Source organism: Arachis hypogaea, chromosome 6, assembly GCF_003086295.3.
Source record: "Arachis hypogaea cultivar Tifrunner chromosome 6, arahy.Tifrunner.gnm2.J5K5, whole genome shotgun sequence".
NCBI lineage: Eukaryota > Viridiplantae > Streptophyta > Magnoliopsida > Fabales > Fabaceae > Arachis > Arachis hypogaea.
Window position 1 is genome coordinate 3,561,322 of NC_092041.1, and position 25,080 is coordinate 3,586,401.

Sequence of the window (25,080 nt, forward strand, 5' to 3'; positions counted from 1 at the left end):
GCTACGAAATATATGGTCCAAGACTACAACATCAAAATGAGTGGAAAAATGATAAGCAAGGCACTAAAGGCAGCTAGGGAGGAGGTAATTGGCGATGAAGGAGCACAATATGGTAAGATTAGGAATTACCTGATGGAACTGCATAAGACAAACCCAAGTTTAACTGCAATATTAGATGTGATACCTCAGCCAGAGTCTCTCCCTTTGTTTGATAGACTATATATAGTAAAAGAGTTCTTTTTGAAGTGCACTGTAGAAATCACAAGATTGGAGTTAATCTTGAAGAAAGAACATGCACATGCAATCTGTGGCAGCTAACTGGTAAACTTGTTTTGAATATTATTTTGCATTTGTAAAACTATATACTTGTTTCATAAAATTCATTGCATGTGATAAATTGAATTCATGTCTATAGGTATGCCTTGTAGACATGCAGTGGCAGCCATATCTAAGATGGGCCTTAGGCCTGAAGATTTTGTGCATAAGTGGCTTACAATGGAAGCAGTAAGAGCTACATACTCACATTGCATCAAATTGGTTAATAGTGAAGAGTACTGGGTACAATCGAATGCCTCTAAGACTCTTCCTCCTCCAATTAAAAGAGCTGCTCATAGGCCAAAAACGAAGAGAAGATCAGACCCGGTTGAGAAAGAGGTGAATCCAAACAAATATAGAAAAACTTTTCAAGTCACTTGCTCAAAGTGTGGTCAGTTAGGACACTACTACAAAACTTGTACCAATGCATCCCAAGATCTGAATTGAAAACTCATGACAAAGAAGGAGAGAAGGGCAAAGAAATGGCCTTTGCAATTTGTAGAGTCAAGTCAGGCTAACACTGAGCAGATATAATTCAACAAGTGATGATTTACTTTCAAAATATATTTAATATGATAACTGTCCTATAAATATATAGTTAAGGAATTAAGTAACCTAATTGGTTGAGCCTTGTTGTGTTCCAATCTTGTGTTTTGATGATAAAACAGGTTCAGAAAACAGGACAGAACAACTCAACTGCCAATGCTGAGGAAACTACATTAGATGTTGCTGTGAGTTTATGCCAATTTAGGATCTTTATTTGGCATAACACTAATTTATTTGTTGCCCTAACAGTTACCATTTATGATAGGCTAAGGCAAAGAAGAACAAAAAGAAGCTTCCCAAAACATCTGCAAGAGGACAATCAATGAACCATAGTCAATGGGAGAAAATTAATGTCTCCCAGTCTGCACCCTAAGCAGATGAGGTAAAAAATGTTCCTAAGTTAAATTTGTAATGTCTATTTAATTTAATTATGACCTTTACTATGATATTTTCTGTGGATAGCATGCAACAAAATTCAACACTAACTCTGCACCATACTTTAGAGAGAAGCAACCAATTGTGAGACCCACTGCTCCAATAGCACAAGGCTCAAGTCGAATGAGCCTACAGCCAACCCCATCTGTTGGTTCAGGTCAATCTACTTCAACTAACCAAGGTGTATCAACAGCAGTATCAGTTGAGACCATGGCTGCAGTAACTTCAGGGACTGCAACAAGACTTTTTAAGTTCATCCCCACTCCAGGGATTAGGCCTTCCAACAAGAATTGAGTAGTTGACCTAGCTTTAAAAGTTTGGGACTCAGAATAATAGATAATTTGGACAATAGCTTGTGTTTATTTTGGTTATCAAATTACTTGCTATGACAACTATGTTGATTAGGGACCTTGTATTGCCCTTGTTTTTGTTATAATATAATTAGATGCTAAGACATGCAACCAGTGACATAGTTAGTTGAATACTCTTTTGGATAACTATATCAGTAAGGACTGTTATGATGATTCCCTTATTCTATTATTATGGTATCATGTGTTAAGTTTCAACTTTCAACAGATGGCTTCTTACTTTGTTCAACAAATTCATAATGTCTTATTTTATTATAAAATCATGTACATTATTGCATTATTTAAAATTGAATAAACAAACATATAAAAACAAAAGCAGCTTAATTATATTTAATATTCATTCATCAAAAGTGATCAACAATAACAAATGTCATAGCCTAAACAATTTAAGTACTTAACAACCATGATCACCATGTTTCACAATACTCCAGAAGTAACATTTGATCTCTCTAAACTACACCACTAAACAGGTTTTCAACTACAATTCCAGCAACAAATGCCAACATAACACATCCAACATTAGTACATCTAATTTGCCTAAAATTCAATCTAACTTTCTTTAAATGAATTTTTAAGCTAACCACTCTTTCCTCTAGCTCCCTAACTTTGTTAGCATCTGTAGAAGAATGATCTTCTTTATGATTCGAATTCAGCTTCAAACCTCCAAACAAAAGAGTCTTTGTAGCATCTTCATTGAATGATGCAACATAATCATCAAGCCAACAAAAATATTTGTAATGAGGTCTTGGAGTCTACAAAATAATATTCTTTAATATGAATCTAATGAAAAACAAAGTGAACATAATTTTAATTCTTCATAAACCTACCTTAAAATATGAGTATCAGTGAAAAACAAAGTGAACAAAAATTTAATTGTTAATAAACCTATCTTGAAGTATGAGCATCGAAAGAATAGTCTATTTAGGTTCATATCGGTTCCGGACATGAATAAAATTGCATAAATTCCACAATTACACTCTGGGGCAACCCACTTCTTCTTCCACCTTGATCCCACACTCCCAGTAGCTTTCAAACTCCAACCTGATTCGTTTTCAACTCTCCCACTTCACCGATTTGATGTCGACCCATGTTCTTCACTATCAACCATGCTATCCAAGGGTTTACAGTCAAACACAGTGATACATTTTCAGAGTATATAATGAAGCAGTGCAACATTTGAACCTCCAATCCCTCACTTAAAACGACAGCATTTTTGTTTGGGAGGCAGGGACAGATTGATCCCTGTCTATTTTTAAATTGACAGCTTGACACTTAATGGACACCTAACAGCTAGCTCATCACCGTTAAGTGACACGTATACATATTCTATTTGTTTTTAACGCCGGAAAACACAGAAGAGTCGCCATATCTCATGGAATACAAAGACAGAAGACGTAATGTACCTTTTTTTTTGGACAGAAATCGAGTTGGATGTTTACTCTAATTTAAAAGGATAAATGCTAACTATAAATTTAAACATTAATTCAAACTCTTGACCCTTATACAAAAGAATTGTTGTTATGTGCTAAGTGCTACATAATCACTGGGTAAAATGTTTTGTGGCTAGTGTTCCAGACTAATAACAAATCTAATTGCTTGATTTGTAATTTTATAGCGTAACCTGTAATTAATTAAGTAGGCTCAATACTATATCATAGTCCATTTTGTTTATAAAACATACAAAAATCATTCACTATATTTATACATATTATTTTATATATTTTTATTATATATTTTAATATGTATTTTATATGAATAGTTAGTTGTATAATTTTGATATTTTCATTTTATTGATGGGATGTATGTATACAAATGGCCTTTTTGCCAGTTCCTTCTAGCTTTGTTATATCAAACACCTACTTATAAAAAGAATAAAAAAAACGAAACACTCAATATCTGATTTAGCAAGGATGAAGATACCCAATCACCATATAGAGGGCTTCAAGACCACATATTACCTTTTTCTACCGTTTTTTTATTTAACAAAAATGTTATTGTATTATAATCTTCGTACTGATTGTAATGTATGTAATTTTTTAGTTTTAGGATAGGTACTCTTTTAATTTCTAAAATTTATAGTCGAAATTAAAATTGTTTATAACATATTTTTGTTTAAAATTATCATTAATATTAAAATTATTTTTTGTCAATAAAACGATAAATTTACCCTTAATAATTATAAAATTAATAATTAAAAAATATAAATCCTATTTTCTTTTTTATTATTAATAATATGCCCAGCAAATTCTGACGTTGACATATGGGAGTTAAACCAAGGACTTTAAGTATGTGCAAAAAGTTCTTAGCCACTGAACCAAGGATACTTGTGTTATTTATGAGATATTTGTGTCATTATAATGTTTCTTTTTGTTAACTCGCGGGTAGGGTCGGATACCCGCGGGTTGAGCGCGGGTAGGATTAGGGTTGGGTATTTCTCAACCCGCGGGTAGGGTAAGGTTGAGTGTTAGTTAAAAACTCAACCTGCGGGTAGGGTTAGGGTTGGGTTCAAACCCTACTCTACCCTACCCATTGCCACCCCTAGATGAGATGGTACAGAACCTGAAGGTTCAATTTCGGATTGTTGTTCCCGAGGCAGACCTCTCCTTTATTACCCCCAACAACATTGTAGTTGATGAAAAAATTATTCCTGCACCTAAAGACGATGAGGACACTTCCATGCCTGACCTGAAGACCTTAGAAGTCCGAGTTAAGGGAGCTTCTCAAAGCTTTCCAACCCGGATGGAAGATGAGCCCATCATACCTCCTCCTAAGAAACTCCCTATTCCTTCTGAAGCTATTCTGACCTCCTCCACTTAGCCTGAAGATGCTACTAATGGAAAATAGCTCATTCCTTTGTAATTCGTTGCTTTGAATGACCCGACTTGTGGGTCTTTATGAACAATTTTTTGTTTTGTAATAGTCGTAGTTGGAATACTTTATTTCTCCTTGCTTAAATACCTTTTTTCACTACTCGCATATGTGGTGGTTCTTTTGAATGAATGAGTATTTCTTTATCATCCTCTACTTAATTTATTTTTGCCTTTTACGACTTAGTTGTAAATAATTTTGGTAGCTTTAGATGCTGCCTTGAAAATCTTGGGTTTTTATTAAGTGGAAAAAGACGTCGGTAAAGTAAGTCGGCCATTCTTTAGACGTTTCTCTTGTAAATCTAATTTTCCCTTAATTGTTTGCATTCCGACTTTAAGTAGTCGAGTTTATCAAGTTATTCTTGAATTTCATTTTTAGGCTCGACTCTTTTAAGGTTGGACCACGAAGCTTGCATAACTTCTTACATTAATTTGTAACTCGTCGCTTCATCTTACCGACCACTCAGGTCGGGCAATGATTTTCGTAGTTTTTTGAGCTCAAATTAATGTGTTTGAATGAGAAAATTGATAGAAAATGAGTTATCATTAATAAGAGAAAAATATTTACATACCTTTTCTTGCTACTAAGGATTTCTTTTATCCTTAGCCCTTGCTGTGGTGCCTCATTAAAACCCCCTCCAGGAATTTTTTTTTTGGGAAAAAATCATGAAGTCAGAAAAAAGAGTACACCAGGGAACAAGGTACACTTTTTGACGGTGGATTTAACGGAGGGGTAACTAGAGGCCGTGATGAGGTCAGCAACATACCATAGTCGTACAACAGTGGTGTGGCATACTGGGCACCAGCATGAACCCCGCCGCGTATGATGATCCAAATGCAGGAGATATCTGTGGCATCCACACCGAGGTATACGCGGGAACAGATGGATGCTAGTACTGTCTGACACCCTACTCTCTCCCAATTCGGAATGACTCTGCTAGGCGCTGCATTAATGCCGGATCAGTGGTGTGAAGCTAGAAGGCATTGTCAAAGAATATCTCATTCACCATCTGCTCCTCCTAATGGCTACAGGATGGTCCTAGATCATGCCAGCTGAGTGGTGATGTGTCCCAGATGGCCCAATGCTGCGGTCCTCCTGAACCAGATGAAAGATGCGGTGCGTGGGCTGGTGGAGGTGGAGGTGCAGGTGTATCCTACCTGTTTAACGGGAGGTTTCCATTCCTCCTATTGATCGTACTCTGCCTCCTCGTTAGACTCTACATCCAGCCGCGCCCAACGAGGCCTGACCCTCTCCCTCCTAACCCCCTCACTCGGTATTTGATCTCTAGCACCCCTGTCCCTCCGAGCAGGTCACCGGGTATCGTCCTAACCTCAGTCGCCCGCCTACGCGGCTACGCCGATCTGGCACACCCCGAGGAAGGTGAAGATCGTCCCTCGACTGGCTGGCAGTGGGCTGTACATCAGTGGGTAACTCGACAAGTCTCGGATTCTCCAATACCTCTTCGCCTGACAGGTACCTAACACGGCAAGCCCCGTGCTACCAATCCTTAGGGGTGGAAACAGGCCAGGCCAGGCCAGGCCTGTAATAGAGTATATTGGCCTTAGCCTGGCTTGTAGCTTGGTATAGGATTTTTAATGAGTACTGAGTCTGGTCTATTGTTAAATCTGGCCTGGCCTTAAGCCTGTCAATAGGCCTGTTTTTTTAATAATAATTAAATTTAAGATATAATTTAATTTTTAAAATTATAAAATACAAATACACATATATAATTAAAGAGACAAATGGCTGGGTGGATAAAGGTATTTTCATAAGATAGAAGATCCAAGTTCAAATTCTTTCAATAGCATTTTTACTAGTATAATAAAACTCTCTATATATATTTGTAGGCTCAGGCCGGCCTGACAGGCCCAACAGGCTATTTCAATCAAAAGCCTAGGCCTGGCCTTTTAAAGAATATAGGCTTTTTTAATAGCCTGAGCCAGGGCCTATTTCCTATCAGGCCAGGCCAAACACAGGCCAGGCTGCAGGCCCCTGGCAGGCCGCCTGGCCTGTTTCCACCCCTACCAATCGTAATACTCCTGCATTGGCTTGGTGTTGAACGTGTTCATAATGGAGATCTTGTGACGTGGACGGAAACTGGTACGCCATCCCTCGTACCAATTGTGATGTCTATCAGACCACCACACATCCTCACCCCGGCCAGTGGAGGTCAGGAACCTGTCGGAACAAACACAGATAAGTAACTAGTCTGACGGGGTTGTCTGGGGGCACATATGTATATTGTAATGATTTAACTTTAAAATCAGTAAAGCAAAGATAAATAAGATTTCAGCAATACCTGTCATGGTTCACTGGAGTGCCAGGCACCTACTGCTCTCCATTGAACTGCCGTTTCACCCGGTCAACCTAGTGAAACTGCACAACATTGAAGCAGACAAGAAAAATGACTGACATCCATGTCCCCCACTCCTCCTCCTCGATGAACCAAGGAGGGCATAGAGCCTGCAGAGCAGGGTCATCATACGACCTCCATACAAACTGAAAGAACTGTGACATAACAAATAATTAGTACTTATAAACGAATGCAACATAAAGGACTAAAATGAAATTGTGGTTAAGTCAAGCATGGTACTAACCTCATCGAATCGTAACTTGTCGATCGATACTCTCCAATGCAGGATCCTGGCCTCATGCTGATCTCTACTCTGCTGCTGCAGTACAACCAACCTGACACCAATCAAAACAATAAAAGCAGTTCATTATGTAGAAGGTCGTAAGAAATTATAAACTTATAACTAAATAAAGACATAAACAGTTGTTACCTCGCAGCCATAGGATACATGTAGATCGCTCGATCCAGTGGACACCACTGAAAAAATCGCTGGTATATCTAGGACATCAATAGCTGAGAGCAGCCAGCAATGTCTGTGACGCCTCGGTGTGCCGCCAAGCATAGTGACTGGTACATCCAGGCCAGCACGGCCAAGCCCTAAGACAACGCCCGGCACTGCCCAAAGTCTTGAAGAAGCAGGAGCCATCGCAGGTGGATCAAGTTGTTCGACTTGTCCGTCATCAGATATCCTCCGATCAGTAACATGATGTAGCATCTAGCGTACTGTCGGAGGGTCTTTGCGACATCTATAGCGGGCATCTGACAGACACGATCCCGCAGCCATACGAGCTTCAGCGTGAACGACTCCTTCCTTTGTGCTGCCTGCTGTGGAGCCACCAGAGGCCTGGCACCCAAGAGCTGCTCCACCAACTGCCACGTCTCCGTCTGGTACCACCTACTAAAGTCACGGAAGCACCGCCCCAACAGGGTCCTCGTGGGGGCATAACCCTAGGTGGTACGCAACGTCCTGTAGGGTGATAGTAACCTCACTCCACAAGAGATGAAACGTGTGTGTCTCCGGATGCCATTGCTCCACGAATATCGTAATCAAGGCATTATTGAATGTGAAGTCCCTGAAAGGAACCGTGTCACCGAATCCAGCCTCCCTCAAATACGGGACGATGGCGTCCAGTGGAGGAAGGGTATGACTCACTCGTCGGGGCAGTAAAAGGCGAGGCCTGTGAAGAAAAAATATATGTTCACAATTATCAATAAGTAATTTTAAATCTTTTATTGATTTTTTTAAGTTTAATGGTCCTTATAATGTCACTAAATTTTTAAATAGGTGTCTATATTTTTTTAATTCTTACACTATTTTTAGTTTTATAATTAGATCTTTTCAGTATAAAAAATATTAAACTTAAATAGATACTTTTTTATAAATTATAGATTTTATAATTAAGAACGTAATTACATATTTAGTTGCATATTTTTGAGAAAAATCTTATTCTATTAGTTTTAATATATTTGATATAAAAAAAATTAATTATAAAATTAAAAGGGATAAAATAACTAAATTAGATAGAATTTCAAACTAATAATTATGTAGTAACAACTTAAGACAAGTGAAATAAAAGAGAGTTCTAAATTTTCACCCGTGACTTATTCCATACTAACTATACAAACTATATTCTACTTCTTCACTACTACCCTAACTATAGCTACATACACATATTTATCTATATAAAATTGCGTCAAATTCAATAAATTACAACTAACCGCAAAGTCGACTGCTCCGACGTATTATGAAGTCTCGTTCTCGTTTACAGTGTGAACAATATATACATGTGTCACGTCTATGTGTCTTATTTCATTTACACTATAAACAAAATACGTGTAAAATCATCTCATTCACAAGATAAAGCATAGCGACAGATTTCGATAATAATTTTTAAAATTATTTAATTAGATAACTAATATATTATTTTATTTATTAAAATAAAAACTCCTTGCTTCTTCTAGTGACGCCTCTTTCAGAATCGGACCAAATTAATGTAATGTTTAGATCAAGGGTACGTGTCAAATCAAGAACAGTCGAGAGTGTGGAAGGACCAACCACACAAGTCCCTAAGAATCTGTTGCTATTTCTGTGTCCCCACACTTTGATTTTATTGTTTGTGTAATCACTTTGCCTTCTTTCCTTTCCTATTTTTGAGCATCTGACAACTGCCACCGCCACACTCCAAACGAAGAAAGAAAGTAACTTCCTTCTCTCCTTCCAGAGAAGAACACTCTCCACAATGGCAACAACACCGGAACAATCCCAATCCCATGAAGCCATGGCAACGGTGGCCGAAAAGGCACCGGTAACGGCTGAAAGGAAGGTTCCTATGGACTTGGAAACTAAGCTCCCCAAACCCTGTAATCTCTATTTTTCTTTCAAGTTCATTTCTTTTTCACTTGAAATGAGATTATAGCGTAGGAAACTTTAATGGGGTTTGATCAAGGTTTTTTATTTTTTATTTTTTTCCCTTATTGATTGGATCATGTTTTTGTCCAGATATGCCAAGAGCACTGGTTGCACCTGACACACAGAATGTGAATGGGACATGGGGTCACAAGCATAACAACATGTCCGTGCTTCAACAACATGCTACCTTCTTTGATCTTGACAAGGATGGTATCATCTATCCATGGGAGACTTACAGAGGTACTTACTCTCATAACAGATTAATAGTCTTACTGCGATTTCTTCATGTTAAGCTAACACACGTTCCTCTGTTATTATTGGATTGGATTGTATTGGGTGTGATACTCGTCCCATGTGAATCTCACTCTGTACACTATGCTATCAATACACAAAACATTTCTCTTATTGTGTTGCACGCCTCCTTGACTATTCCTGCTTTTGGGGTTTTTGGATTGTAGCTTTGATTATTGTTTTAATAATGTTGCAGGGTTACGCAAAATAGGCTTTAATGTTATTGCTTCCTTCGTGATTGCGATTATTATTCATATAGCTCTCAGTTATCTTACACTTCCGGTGAGACACTTTCAACAAGGATCCCATCCAATTATATGTTACCTTAGTATAATTACCACTTCAACTTACTTGCACATGTTGTGACTTGTATGTAACACAGACATGGCTACCTTCACCTTTCTTCCCAATTTACATAGAAAACATACACAAGGCCAAACATGGTAGTGATACAGGCACCTACGACACAGAGGGAAGGTAATTAAGTGTGGTTAAGATTTAAGATTAATAATATAAACCTCTTATTGCCTGGTGACATAAGATGGTTTTCAGATTCGTTCCTGCAAATTTGGAAATCATGTTTAGCAAGTATGCACAGACAGAGCCTGATAAATTGACGTTAAGAGAGATGTGGCACATGACACAAGCAAACGCTGTTGCATATGACGTATTTGGCTGGTCCTCTCTTCTCACACCCTCTCATTTTAGTTCTTCACAGGTATCCCTCAATTAGAAAAAGTGGGTGAATGAAACCTTTTGCTACTGCAGGGCTGCGGCAAAATTTGAGTGGAGTGTATTGTATCTGCTAGCAAGAGATGAAGAAGGCTTTCTAGCAAAAGAAGCTGTGAGACGGTGCTTTGATGGCAGCTTATTCGACTACTGTGCTAAAAAGCGTAGTGGTAATAATCATACAGGAAAGATGGCTTGACACCCTCTCTAGCCTCTTGTAAAGGTCCAATTACCTCATAATAAGGACATATGTGTGCATGTTTACAATTTAGGTAGAGTAAATGTGGTGTTACTTTTGAAATAATCTATCTCGAGTTCTGACTTCTTAGGCGTAAGGTCTTCTATTTGCGTGTTTGATTTCAGGTGTGGCGTGTATATGATATTCATACACTTTTGAGATATCAAATCTAAATACAACTTTAGGTCTACTAAAACTAAACCAGAGAGGATGCATATTAATTAATTTTAGGATATAATTGACTGCAATATTGTTCTAGTTCTAGACCGAATAAAGCCTGCAGTTCTTGTTCAACAAAATGAGTGTGGCTACAGGTCGGGGCAGCATTCAAGCTAAATGAACAAATTTCATTACCTTCCTGTTTTAATTTCCCCCTTTCAGAAACAAAACATATTTTGGGTAAAATAGTTGCAGCTACTGAACTTTTGATTCCATTTTGGGAAAGAGAGAAGGGAAATCAAATCTATAGCTGTCATTAAATGTTAACATATAGTGGCAACTAGCTGACAAATTAATTAAGTTTGATTTGTTGTGGAAAAATGCTGACAAACTTTATGTTATCAGAGTCTTTATACAGAGACCTTAGTTTTTTTGTTTGGAATAAACTAGCCTTATGCCCGGAAAAAATTGAATTACAACATTTCTAGTTTCTACACTCAAAATATGTTCATGGACATCAAATTTTGTTTAATGTGAAAAGTTTAATGTTGAGATCACATTAAAATCCATGTGTGTTAAAATAGTTGTTGTCAAAGAGTACAAAAAGTTAGTGTTCAAAAATCAAAATCATTTACTATTGTAATCACTAGACCAACCCAAATTTCAGGTAACTGGACTTTGAAAAAATGTGTAAAAATCAAACCAATTTGATCAAGTGGTCCTTTATCCTTTATGGTCAATTCGGATGTATCAAATCTGTAAACCGTAACCGAACCAAATGCAGCATTGAGGTAAGTGACGGATTCACAAGGCATGATTGAAAGGGAAAATGGCTGGACTGAGGAGAATCAACTAGTTACTTTCTACGGTTCGAAGGAAACGTATATGACAATGCTTCCTTGCATCAACCCACCAGGTGGAGGTGGAACTTGAATTCTAGAAGCACGATAATCATGTACCTCAAGAAATTTGTTTACTCCCTATTCTACTAGCTGCAGGTATTGCTTCGGCTGCTTCCAAATTCAGACACACTTGTTCTTGCAGATACATGGACCTGATTTTCTACTTTCCCTTTCCCTACAAGATGAGACATCAATGCAAAAAATTCCTATATTGGTTCCGATAACAGCATAATCCAACAAATACGCCTACAATATAACGAATTAACGATATACCAAAGTGAGTAAATGGAAAAAGAAAAATACTAAGTGAAGAAGTTATTTTTTTAACTAAGTTCAAATAAGTCATTTTTTTAAGCCTTTCCTCTTTTTTCTTAAATTAAAATTTTTTATTATCAATCCTTAAGCTATTGAACCAACTAAGTTAAATTTAGTTATTAAAATAATTTAATCATGTAATATTACTGATAGACAAAAGTATACATAAAAAAATTTTAAGTGGAAAAAAATATAACTAAAGATTCCTGAAATATAAAAATACACTTCAAAAATGTTTTCGGTGGACAAAAGTGTTATGCCGTAAATAAGAATTTGATATTTACGAATATTTAGTGTGTACTTTTGTTCGCAAAAATAATTTCGAAAGTAAACTTTAATATTTATAAATGTGTTCTTTTGTGTTTTAAACTTTTTTACATGTATTTTTGTCCATTTTATCTGCTATCCAGTTACCTTTTCTCTTCTTATCACCGCAGAAAGCGCTTCCACAAGAACATTGAAATGCTTTAATAGGATGGTCATGATCATCAAAGTCAATACCATAATCCTGTAGAAAATTTATCACGTGTCAATGAGAAAAACAAAATCTTACAAGGAGAGAGTGTTACCAGAATCAACTTACCCACGTCAACTCCTCATTGGCTCTCACATCTCGGGTGGTAAAGAAAGCAAGCTGTAGAACAAAAAATCATGAACATATGACAAGAAGTTAGTTTTCATTGCCTTACAACAAATAAGGTAAATAGAGAACTATATGAATGCAAACTCAACTAGTTATTACATGGTAATAGTGGTGATCAGGAGTCTCCACTTCAACAGGAATGTCAATGAGATTTGCATCAAAGCATCTGGAATGTCGAGCAAATAAATTTCATCGGAAAAATCTACATAGAAATGAAAAGGATAGAGACATGGAAAGAAATTTGTTGTCTTGAATTTCACGTTATATAAAGCTTGAAATCAATATGAAGTATACCTGTGATTGATAAACCTTCCAACATTTCCATTATATGTTGCATCTAAACAAAGCGCTTCCTCATCTTTCAAGACCCCTTCTGATCCCCAGTCTGCATCAAGAGTTACGGGATATGTGTGTCTGTCATTGCTGCAACTGCTGTGCACATTCCTTTCGTATAACTCTGTATTGGTTAATATTTCCCCAACGTATTCACATACAAAAGTACCCTTCGGCAAATCCTCAAGTGTTCTAAGGCCCCAGCCCTTTCCCTCACGAGTCATGTACACCTGAATAACAAAGAATGAGCAATAAATTTAGCCTAATTTGCATCTACATTACACAGAAGCTTTTCTGCATATACGTTGACAGAGAACGTACATATGAAATATTATATTTTGCACCTCCTCTATAAGTGTTCCCTATATGTCGGCCAATGGCCACCTACCAAATTCATATTTATAATGAAACCAGACACTTATAATCAAACTTAAAAAACAATATAATCAAATTTACATTTATAGTAAAATAGATTCATAATTATAAGAGTATGCATTGTAAATTGTATTGGTGATTAATTCAGTATTCATAGAATAATTTTTAAGGTGGATTCTATGATGAACTATTATCATAGTAGTTACAATAACTATATAATTTTGATAATATTTTTTACTTTTTTTCTATCTCTTTATAGTAAAAAAATATTTTCAAATAGCGAAAAAAAAACATTAATTTTAATAATTGTATAGTAATAACCATTATAGTAATACAAAAATATTATGTATATACAAAAAATCAACTAGTTATTATCTTCTAAGTCTTTATAATTTTACTAAATTTTCAATTAGATTCTTATATTTTTAGGAAAAGTTTAGGGACCAGCAATTTTTATGTTTTGTGACCAGCACTTAATCATCAAGAGAAGAGTGATCTCCTACCATTGAATATAATCTCACACCATTAAAAATACTAATGATGGCCAATTGATAGTTACAAAACACAAAAGTTGCTGACTCTCTAGCACTCTTCTTTTTTTAATTGAGTTCTTATACCATATCAGATTTTGTAACTAAGTCCCTAGCGTAACAAAAACGTTAGAATCAATGAAATTCAGAAAAGTGTTAGGCATATTCATTTGTTTAACATAATATTCCATTCATTCCAACATTTTTGTCACGACAGGAACTTAATTATAAAATATGATATGTTATAGGGACATAATAAAAAAAGTATAAAGATCAAATTGAAAATTTAATTAAACTATAGGAACTAATAAAGTAATTAAACTATAACTATATAATATCTTCAATATGTATTTCGTATTTTAACATATATTCTAATTTGGTGACTAAATTTTTGTGTATACATAGCATGATTGTAATAAAAAAAAATTTAAACCAATAGAATTTATTATTTTTGATAACACTTTTAGTGATCAGTCTAATACCTTTAGTCTGACAATTTAACAATATATTTTTAGCCTACAGTTTTTGAATATTGCTAGCTAACTATTAGCTAAATTATGCTAATTCTCTAGTATTTTTTTTAATATTCAATACATAAAATTTCTAAAATTGCATATATTATAATTCAATCAACAACTATATTATGTATATACTAAAAATTAGCTACCAAATTAACAATTCACACAAAATATATGTTGAAATATAAAATACATATTAAAAATAGAAAAGTGTTAGTTAGAGAGCTATGAAAATTTATTAGTTTTAGCTATTACTTAATCATCAACTTAATTCTTTTAGTCTAGTAATTCAACAATATATTTTATCCTATACTTTTAAACATTGATGACTAACGGATAGATAAAAATAATAAATTCTAATAGTCCTCTAGTATTTTTCTTAAAAATAAGTTGAATAACATATATTTATAGATAGATAGTATATGAGTTAATAGTTAAATTAGTCCCTGTCCTTCCGTTACTACACTCACAATTTCGTCAACAATTAATGATGTAAAATGTTAACTGATAGCATACATAACACATAATATATTCAATTAGATATTAACTAAATATGTTTATAAAAATCTATCAATTTAGTCATTAGGTCATATAAGATTTTTGTAATTGGAAAAAATGACTAAATTAATAAATTTTCATAAACATATTTGGTCAATATCTAATTAAACATATCAGGTATTATATATGTTATCAATTAACGCTTTACAACATTAATCTATGAAGTGACTGAAAGACAAATATGATTAATTCGCAATATTTGAAGGACCAATTTAATTTTAAAAAAATTTAATGTTATGACTAATTTGAGTATTTACGCAATAGTATATGTTACTTCATGTATGTACGACACAATACATGATTAATGTATGCGTAAAATCTGTACATATAGCTAGAGAATATTAACTTACCTGCAATTTGCATCTTATACCTCTTTGTACTACTCGATTTCCACATCGCATGTCACAGCCACATTTCCTCCAGCATTCTTTGATAAACTTCCTAACCATATGCCCTTTGCATTGTTCGGGCATGAACTCATTCTTAGACTTCTCCAATGGGCACTCTTGACAATACACGAAATGACGATCTTGAGGTTCATTCTTCATGGAAATGCAAGCTTTAAGAAACTCTTCGTTCAACACACCTTCAGGAGTGTAAGCAAACTCTCCACCAGTTTCACGGGCACATGCACAAGGCAGTGAAGCAGAAAGACAGTTGCCTGAACAATCAGAACAGCAACCCTCATCCGAAATTCGAGCCAATGAAATATTTACATTAGCACTTTGGTATATTATATTTTGCGGTATATAATTAAATTTTGGCAAGTCCTCACTGCCATTTTCATCTATTAATGGGATTTTCACCTCTTCTGAACCTCTTGTTATGTCATTGATAAACTGAGAGGAACTCCTTTCATCTTGAGTAACTGCCAAGTTGCTGGAAGAAGACCTGAAATTCGAACGTTTTTTATGTCCCAACATCAGATAGCTCCTGCATAAACCATTTAGTAGCTTCACCATTGAAAACTGAGGATCCTGAGTCATGCAAGAGCTAAGGTACTTCTCCTCCATGAACTTCATCACAGTATCCAAATTAGGATTACAGAAGTCCGGTTGAGCCAAGGCAGAGTTGCAGTTTAAAGACAATTTAACTTCTCCACGGGGTGAAGAAGCAATAGTGATATTTCCCGTGCTAGTTGTGGCATTATTATTGCATGATGAGGAAGCATCAAATAATCCTAAAATCAGCAAGAAGTTAAATAACAATCTTTGTTTTATATATATATTAAACCAAGTTGAACACATGAAACAATAACAGCCAAAATTCATCTCATTGTATGAGTTCGGCAACAGGACTCTTTGATGTAGGTGGCCTTATTAAAAAAAAATTGTACATAGCTAATTCCTACTTAATTGTTCGTGTAAAGTTTTATGAAGATTTCTTCATCGCTTTTAATTAGAAATCTTCAGTTTGATATACTTTGCTTAGTTGAGCCTCCTTATTCACTTATGGTAGAAGGTGGATACTTCCATGAATTGCTAACTGTTAAATAGTTTGATATGTTTGACTGAACCATTTAACGTTTCAAAATATCATCATGATAGAAAACACTTTCAGCTTTTGGTGTTCGTCCCCTCTCTACAGCTGCTGTGAATTGATACTAAATACTATTTCTAACAATGAAAGTTTGAGTGCTGACAATGAAAGATGTAAATTTACTCAATAGCCAACAATGAGTGAATATGAATATTTCTATAGCAAGCATTAAGATTTTCTCTTTGAGGAAACAGCTGCTCTTGAAGTGCACTGTTAGTCCCTTGCTTGCATCATAAATTTTGACCTACTATGTGTAGCTTCATTAGAGAGACAGAAGAAAGCTGCTCCTCATAAATCTGTAAAGCACCTATCATCTCCACAAAACATTGCAAGATGGAGACAATCAAAACCACGCAACTAGTGATATGTGACCTCCTACTTTTAACTCTCAAACCTACATTCTACATACCACTCTGAAAACCTCGAGCAATTTCTTTTAATATAATTTAGAAATGAGAAAAATTAACAGATTAACATGATTACCGTCATGATTTGTTGAAATAGGCTGAGTCTGTAACTTTGGTTTCTTAGTTCTGGGTTTCACTAGCTCTTTCTCATAATCAACAGAGTGCCCTGAAGATGGTGCTATGTCGTAATACGTTTTTCTATATTTAGGTGCGTTGCAAGGTGAACTGGAAACCCTTTCTACCTTCATCAACCTTGCATGTGATGCTTCTGAACTAGTTCTGGGCTTGCTATCTTGCTTAGAAGCTTGAGATGGCTCAATGATTTCTTGTGAAGAATTACCTGGAGGTGTTTTCCTATCTGCAATGGATAACTTTTGGCTCGACTTATTTGTTGTTGACAAAACCTGGTTATCATCATCATCATCATCTATCAAGTGCAGCTTCTGTTTTGGTCTTTCTCGAGCATGAAAATTGACAGACACTTTTTTCTTAGCATCTGTTCCCTATTTGAATATAACAAGGTAACTATAAAAATATACAGCAAAAGTTTGAGAAAGGATTTGTAAGGTCAATATATTGCTTCAAACAATTATATGTGTACAAAAATTAATGAAATATTAAGAATGTGATGTGTAAATCAACTGTTGATTAAAGTAATTGATGTTCTAAAATTTTTGTTTTATATTTGCCTCTTCTAATATCTCAGTATATCTATCCTAAGCCTATTACCGAACAATGATCTCAGCAAGAACAAGTATGGAAATATAAATAACGATAAAGTATTAAATTGGTCACCTATATTTGGACATAATCCTATTTTGGTCTTTAAAGATTAAAGTGTCCTATTTGAATCCAAAAATGTTTCATTTAATTTCAATGTAGTTCCACCGTGACATCAAAGTTAAATAATTAACGGAATATCCTATACGACAGTATAAGAACAAGATCGATAATCTGGAGAACAAGTACAAACTTTAGAGACACAAAATCAACCGTAGATGTATTAATACATTTATTTATCATTCTTCTTACAATTTAAATAAAATATTTTCTATAGAATTAAGGAGAATGATAAATAAATATATTGATGCATCAAGGTTGATTTTGTGTCTTTGGAGCTTGTACTTGTTCTCCAGATTATCAACCTTGTTTTTGTACTACTGTTATATAGGACATTCTGTTGATTATTTAACTTTGACTTCACGGTATGACTATATTGAAGCAAAATAAAACTTTTTTAAATTCAAATAAGACACTTTAAACCTTAAAAACCAAAACAGGCTTATGCCCAAACGTAAGAGACTAATTTAGTATTTTATCCTTAAAAATAACTTTCATTTCTCCTTCCTTTTGACAGGTAAGGAAGCTACATGATGAGATAAACTGTTGTGGTCATAAATTGAAATTTTTCACATCAGTATTTAATTGGATCCCTAGTGGTGATAATTTTATTCAGTTCATTTGTGTTTGTTTCTGAAGATGTAAACACTCTCAGTGACAACTTCCAATAATTCAACTACCACTTTTTCTATGTCATAGTATAACTTAGAAATGAAAGGTAAGTCAATACTACTTAAAATAAAATTTAAAAAATAAGAGAAGAAAAAAAGAATGAAACAATACAAATAAGCTCATTTCTAAAATTTTTTTTAACATAGTTGGAGGAACCTTATCTTCTTTGAAGTCAAAGTATGCATCTACAAGTGTCCGATAATTGTCCTCTTCAATAAGTTCCCAATTTTTATCGTAGACTCTTAACAACTCTGCCAACACCGGCTTCACCTCTTCAGCTGAAATTCCTAATGCCTTCATAGCATTAAAGGCCTGAACAACTCTTGGATTGGGAGCCATATGATCAACACTGTTACAAGAACCAGAGGGAAAAAAATGCTTGATAAGATCCTCTAAATGTTTTCTAAGAAGCTTACTGTGGTCAAGAAATTTATATGCCACAAAAAGTAATCATTTCCTATATATAGGCTCATTTTATTAAACATATTAACCGCTAACCTGCCAATGAAATTACTGAATAATATATGAAAACTACACTCACTTGATTCAGTAAAATTTAACTAGACTCCCCCCTATTTTTTAAGATAGAGATTGATTTCTTTCAAAATTAGATAATAATAATAATAATAATACATTTTGCACTATTGTATTTTCTAAGCATAACACTAGTCTCTCTTTTATGTTCAAGGTGAGTAAATGTCATCTGAAGAAATAATAAGGAATCATAATAAATTTCAGCAAACCTAAGTAGAGATTAGCATAAGTTGATCTTGAAGTAACGATAATGCAGAGTAGTATAAGGAAATAGCATGCAGAATTACTTAATCCAGTAGTTGAAGCACGGAAAGAGTTAAACACGAGTTGATAAAAGAGAATGTGGCAATGCAAGTCACAAGAACGAACAATTGATAGCAGAAAGCGAGTAAATTATTATCGATCTGAATAAAACAGTAGATAAGCAGAGCTTTCGCAAACTATGAAAACAATCGTATTAGAGAATGAACAGAGGTTTACGTGGAGAAATGAAGAGAGGGAGAGTGGTGTTGGTGATGGTGTTGGCGAGGGAGAGAGAACCGTCAAGTATCAACCATGCCTCTGATTCTGAGTTAGTTATACATAAAGAAGAATGTCGTTAACAGAATGAATAAAAAACACAGAATGTGCGTGTGTGTGTGAGAGAGAGTGAGAGAGAGAGAGAGAGAGGGGGGGTGAGGTGAGACCTGAGATTATCGGAGTGGTGGCCCAGCGGCCCTACTTGGTTACGGAGGGGGAGGGGGAAGGGGAAGGGGAATGGTGAGTTCAAAATCTCTCGAATAATGTGTACTGTGAGTCTGTGACGGCTTGATGAACGTGAGTGTGTACAACACAATTTTATAGGAGAGGAAGCGGAATGGTTGGGTAGTTTGTTAGGGGCTTCTATTCACTATGGCGAGGACTTGGGGAATACCGTAGACGCACATATGAATGCCGCTCTTCAATGCTATCTCTTGATGGCTGCCTCTTGGTATGCCTCTCATTTGGTTACTATTTCTGAAACTTCACCCCCTTCTCTGTACCTGAGCTGCACCTCAAAATATACTCGTTCTTTTTGTCTTTTTTACTAGAATATCGATTTCATACTTTATCCAAATTGGCGGCCTTGGCCCCGTCCAGTCCAATGGTTATTATGGACTTGATTTGGGTTATTATCGTGATTGAATTTTGATCTACTAAATTTTAGATTTTTATTTTAAAAAAAATAAAAAAAATTATTATTAAATATTTTTTATATTTTTTAAATTTTATTTATAAAATAAATAATAATAGATCATATTTTATTTTTTAAAATAAAATTTAAAATTTAAAGAATTGAAATTCATCGTGATTATAAAGTGTTATTACAATTAAAATTGTATTTTTTTTATAATTTTATAACATTTTTAATAATATTATTTAAAAAACATTGTTAAATAATAAAAAATTATTTATTTTAATTTTAATAATATTTTTTAAAATATTATAATTAGCATACAACCGCAGTATAAATATATTAAAATGATTCATGTAGTTTGTACCGTATAATTTTTTGTTTTAACTTTTATAACCTAACATTTATAAGTATTTCATAATTTAAGAAAAAATATATCAAGTTAAATTTTGAGGGTCAACTTCGTTTTATTGAATAATAAAATCATTCTATAGAATGGAGATAAATTATTGATATTTGCAAGATAATGGATGTACGAAATTAAAAATGTGTATTTTAGAGGATGTAATATATTAGCGATGAAATATCACCATTACAATATTGCCCAATGCATAATATTAGTAATTAATTATACTAAGATTTATCAATGATTTTAAAATTATATCATATTTTTTTACATTATATATCAAGTGTTTTTTAACCATTTATGAGCATTTTGTTTTATTTTTTCATTTGTTTTCTTCTTTAAATATTTAAATAATATATTTTAAAAAATTTTAAAAATTTGGGGTGCGTGTTTAGAAAATTAAAAAAATTTGGAGTACAACAAATTGGACCGATTTGTGTACTCTAAATTTTTTTAATTTTTTAAACACAAATCGAACAGTCTGAATACATAAATCGAACGGTATTTTTATACCTCTTAAAAATTAGACGATTAAATTTATACTCCGTGAATTAAATCATCCCATATTTTAAAAAAATATCATAATAGATTACAATTTAAAAAAACACTATTGTTAATTCAATATTAAAAATAAAAATGTGTAAGCTCTTACTCCTAAGGGACATTTTAAAATTCCAAATATTAATTCTTAGAAATCATATGTACACTATGTCAATAGGTATCAGGTTGTGCCAAAACGAGACTTGCGTTGATTTTTACATTTAGGTACCGTTTGTTTTGAGGTATTGGGATAGAGACTGGGAGATTAAGATATAGTATCATATTTGTTGGCTCAGAGACTGGTACTAAAATTTTTGTCTCATTTCAGCATTTCAGTACCTCTAAAAAGTAGGGACACAAGAGACTGAAATTTTTAGAGACAGATACTGAAATTTTAAGAACATTTTATACCTAAAATACACTCATTTCAATTAATTAATTCCAATTTTATTCTTTTTGCAAATTAAATTAGAGTTTTATTCTTGTTTCAATTTCTGTCTCTTACTTTACACCAAACAAAATACTGAAATTTATTTTGATCTCTGTCTGTTAGTCTCTGTTTCTCAGTCTCAGTCTTTTAATTTCTGTCTCTCTACCAAACACTACCTAATAAAGACAAAAACAAGTTTAACTCCGTGAGTATAACTCAAAATTAAAGAAAATATGCAATTAATGAGAATATATATAATCAATTAAAAAGACTTGAATTAATAGAAATAAAATATATTTATGTGATTTAATTTAGATATAATAAAATTAACCAAGAAAGAATCAATCACAATATATAATTAAAAATATAATAAATTCAAGATTTTATATATTAAAAAAATCAATTAAAGAGGTTCCCATGATATCACAAAAATCAATGTTGGATTTAGAGAATTAATAGGTAGGGTTGAGAATGAAACTTGATAACGTGGCATATTTTTTTTATTTTTATGCAAATTTTTTAATCAATTTCTTCTGTGTAACTATTAAAAGAATTATAATCATAAGATATAAATAAAAAATGTAATTAATTCGTAGTTTTTATTCAGAGAAGAATGAACTAAAGATATAATTAAGATTTAATAAAAATCAATACTAGATATATACATTTGAAAAGGTAGAATTTGACAGAAAATTATTTGATAGGAGAATTAAAAGATTATTATGTACTCATAACACACGCGGTAAGAAAAAAGAAAATAATTCTAAAAATTTTGTACTTAAATTTTATTTAAATAAATAATATATAAATTAAAGCTAAATATTTGTATACGCTAATAAAAATTATTTTTTTTGATAGTATAAAAATGTTATACGTATTTATATCGAGACCAATTTTTATTGTTAACTTTTTGACCAACTCTTTATACACCATAAAATTCTTCTCCAAGAATTAGGCTCACATATATTTACATGTGTAGAAGTAAAAGAATAAAACTCTTATGTGTTATTCTCATTTATTTTCTCTATTTTTGGCGTATATACATATATATATATATATATTATGATATTACTGATTTTAAATTTAAATCTCAATTTAAATTTGAATTATATCTTATTATTTTAAACTTAAATCTTTCATAAATCATATCATAATTCAATTTAAAATCAAATCAGTTAGGATCTCATTCAAATTTATAATTCAAATTTAGAAATAGAATAATTAATTATTCTCTAATCTTATTTAATATTCTCAATTATCATATTATTATTATATTCTTGGTGCTAGCAAAGAATACAATAATATTTCATCTGATTTAATATAATTATTTATTTAATCAAATTAAAATAATAATTAAATAATTCTATAGCAAAAATTAGAACACTTGTTAGTGTGTGATCCCATAAGTTTAATATTAAACGGGTAGTAAATTAGTCATACTAAATTTACTAATCAAGGTTGACGTCTAGCAACACTCCTCAACGACCTGATAGTATGAAGTAATATTTTTTACTAAGAACCTTAGAAGAACAAAGTATAATTACTTCTATCTTTTTAGCTCTTAGTTAACCCTTGGAGTATGATTTAATTGTCAAATTTTAACTTGTTACCATTATTATAGTGAACTGTGAATGACTTAAGAAACTAATTTCTTCATTTATTCAATTTTCTTGGCCAAGGTTTTAGTCATTATTAATTTTACAAGTATTTAAATCATACCTAATATCCATTCAACTAGCACCTTAGGGTATTAGGTTCGAAATTAAAGTATAATAAATACATTATTAATTACTATGACAGTCGCATGTCTATTACCATGTTCATCTTGAAAATATCCTATCGATAAATATACGATAATTATAACCATTATAAATTCTCAAATTGATTCAGTTCAATGATCATATCTCTATATGTACTATATATATAATTTAATAATTGAGATCTATTAATCTTCATCCAATAAAAACCATTATATATATTGATCTTTTCGGATTATTAATGTCCTTTTAATAATCTTATAACCAAGAATAATTTAAATTAAATTATAAAAGATTTATCTCTCAATATTATGATCACTATCACAATGATAAATCCCTAAATTTAATCAAGAACCTTATTATATTAACATTTTAACATAATAATAATAACAAATTATTTGATATATGTTTGATTGAATTGTGATCATACTATTTATTCTTAACAAAAATAATGATACAAGTTTTAAAATTGGTTATTTCATACTGATATAATTTGAAAAATAAAAATGTAAAAAGTTAAAAATTTTATTTATAGAAATAATCAATTCAAGAATATAATACAAATATAGTGAAAATCAATCAGTCATTTATAGAAATTTAAATATGTAAGATTGATCGAAAAATTAATAATGAGATGCATTCTCGTGCAAGTATTTGAATTATTTTCCTCGTATGCATCTATTTAAAAATTAAATAAAGCATATATCCTAAAATAAAATGAAAAAAATGATAATATAATTAATTAGAGATTTGAAGTATGAAAGATAATATATTGTTATGTGTTTTTTGTGCACGTTATGAACATGATAAGGCATAATATTTGGGTAGAATTATCACAAAAGGGAAGAGTATTAATTCCAGCACCATCAAAATCTAAATTGGTGAAAAGTTAATGTCAATTAATGATAAAAAAAAAATTAAAAAAACAAATGCAATGGATGATATTGTGATAGGCGTGGTTGTTAGCGAGGATCACGCACTTAATATGAATGATGATTCATGGACTAATAACTTGCATGAGATTCACGTTGAAGAAGCATGCAAGAATGAAGAAGTAAGCCGGAATCAAGTATTAAGGAAGGAGAAATATAAGTTGGGACAAAAGCAAATTTTTAAGGTTCAGAGAAGGAAATACTCAAGCAAAGATTCAGATAAGAAAGCAAGGCCCACGTTGCAGCTCATTTTGCTGACGGGTCCGCTTCATCACGAGTCTGGATTGGATCTTGAACCATACTCCAGCAACGTGGATCGCGTGTGAGGAATGGAGATGCATCTGCGATGCCGCCTTCTCACCAAACCCCAGCGCCCCACAGTTATTCTCTCTGGAAACGACTAAAACCGCCGTTCTTGCAAAGCTCACCGAAGGAGAAGACTGAAAGCATGATCAGAGGCAGATTTAGGGGGGACCAACATGGCCATAGTCCCCCCTAAATTTTCGAAACTTAAAATACATTAAATATAATGTTTAAAAGTTTTGACAAATATACTTTCTAGTTTAGTGGTTCAAGGGAGGTATTCTATACATCAAAGTATGGGTTCAACTCCCATGTTATTCATTTAAAATTTATTTTTTTTTGTTCCTTCAAGTTTTTTTTATAATTTTTTATCTTTTTTTATAATTTTTTTATCTATTATTATATAAAAATACTTTGGCTTTTATAATAATTTTTAATTGATTGTAATAAGAAAATATATACATAAAAATAAATTAGATTAAATTTTATTTTGTATAATATTAAAATCAAAATATATTAAGTGAATTATTTATTAATATAAATATATCTTATATATTATATTCATTATTTTATTTTAATACATATATTAAAATTATTAGAGAAACAAATTTATATTATTTATGTTATATCTTTTATAATAAGGATAAAAATTAAAATTTTATGAAAAAAATTTTGATATGT

The 25,080-nt window shown here is 32.8% G+C and overlaps 2 protein-coding genes across 4 annotated transcripts; one reads left to right on the top strand and one right to left on the bottom strand.

Moving 5' to 3' along the window:
* The first annotated feature begins 8,855 nt into the window (after positions 1 to 8,855).
* On the top strand, positions 8,856 to 10,638 carry LOC112695399 (peroxygenase). The gene is made up of 6 exons (XM_025747735.3): positions 8,856 to 9,246; positions 9,386 to 9,535; positions 9,783 to 9,868; positions 9,969 to 10,063; positions 10,139 to 10,264; positions 10,355 to 10,638. Exons 1-6 carry the CDS (start codon positions 9,126 to 9,128, stop codon positions 10,512 to 10,514), a joined length of 738 nt encoding a protein of 245 aa, XP_025603520.1. The 5' UTR covers positions 8,856 to 9,125; the 3' UTR covers positions 10,515 to 10,638.
* A 581-nt stretch (positions 10,639 to 11,219) lies between these two features.
* Positions 11,220 to 19,711, bottom strand: LOC112695398 (probable inactive histone-lysine N-methyltransferase SUVR2). Of its 3 annotated transcripts, none has more exons than XR_011862081.1 (10): positions 19,565 to 19,701; positions 19,359 to 19,445; positions 18,501 to 18,693; positions 16,909 to 17,335; positions 15,237 to 16,066; positions 12,867 to 13,135; positions 12,662 to 12,738; positions 12,513 to 12,563; positions 12,344 to 12,437; positions 11,220 to 11,789 (listed from the first exon to the last, which is right to left on the bottom strand). XR_011862081.1 is itself a non-coding variant. In XM_025747734.3 (10 exons), the coding sequence occupies exons 3-10, from the start codon at positions 18,681 to 18,683 to the stop codon at positions 11,701 to 11,703; spliced, it is 2,010 nt and encodes a 669-aa protein (XP_025603519.1). In that variant the 5' UTR covers positions 18,684 to 18,693; positions 19,359 to 19,445; positions 19,565 to 19,711; the 3' UTR covers positions 11,220 to 11,700. The 3 variants fall into 3 exon arrangements, 1 of the variants encoding a protein (XP_025603519.1); XR_011862082.1 differs by having other exon boundaries at positions 12,672 to 12,774; XM_025747734.3 differs by having other exon boundaries at positions 12,672 to 12,738; positions 19,565 to 19,711.
* Positions 19,712 to 25,080: the final 5,369 nt, after the last annotated feature.

Bases quoted from the DNA above. Each gene is read 5' to 3' on its own strand.
- LOC112695398 (XM_025747734.3), bottom strand. From the start codon at position 18,683: ATGGCTCCCAATCCAAGAGTTGTTCAGGCCTTTAATGCTATGAAGGCA. The intron at 16,067-16,908 runs GTAATCATGTTA...TGCTGATTTTAG, and splicing joins TATTTCAACAAATCATGACG to GATTATTTGATGCTTCCTCA. The intron at 12,739-12,866 runs GTATACTTCATA...TCGACATTCCAG, and splicing joins GGAAGGTTTATCAATCACAG to ATGCTTTGATGCAAATCTCA.
- LOC112695399 (XM_025747735.3), top strand. From the start codon at position 9,126: ATGGCAACAACACCGGAACAATCCCAATCCCATGAAGCCATGGCAACG. The intron at 9,247-9,385 runs GTAATCTCTATT...GTTTTTGTCCAG, and splicing joins AACTAAGCTCCCCAAACCCT to ATATGCCAAGAGCACTGGTT. The intron at 10,265-10,354 runs GTCCTCTCTTCT...TTGCTACTGCAG, and splicing joins GCATATGACGTATTTGGCTG to GGCTGCGGCAAAATTTGAGT.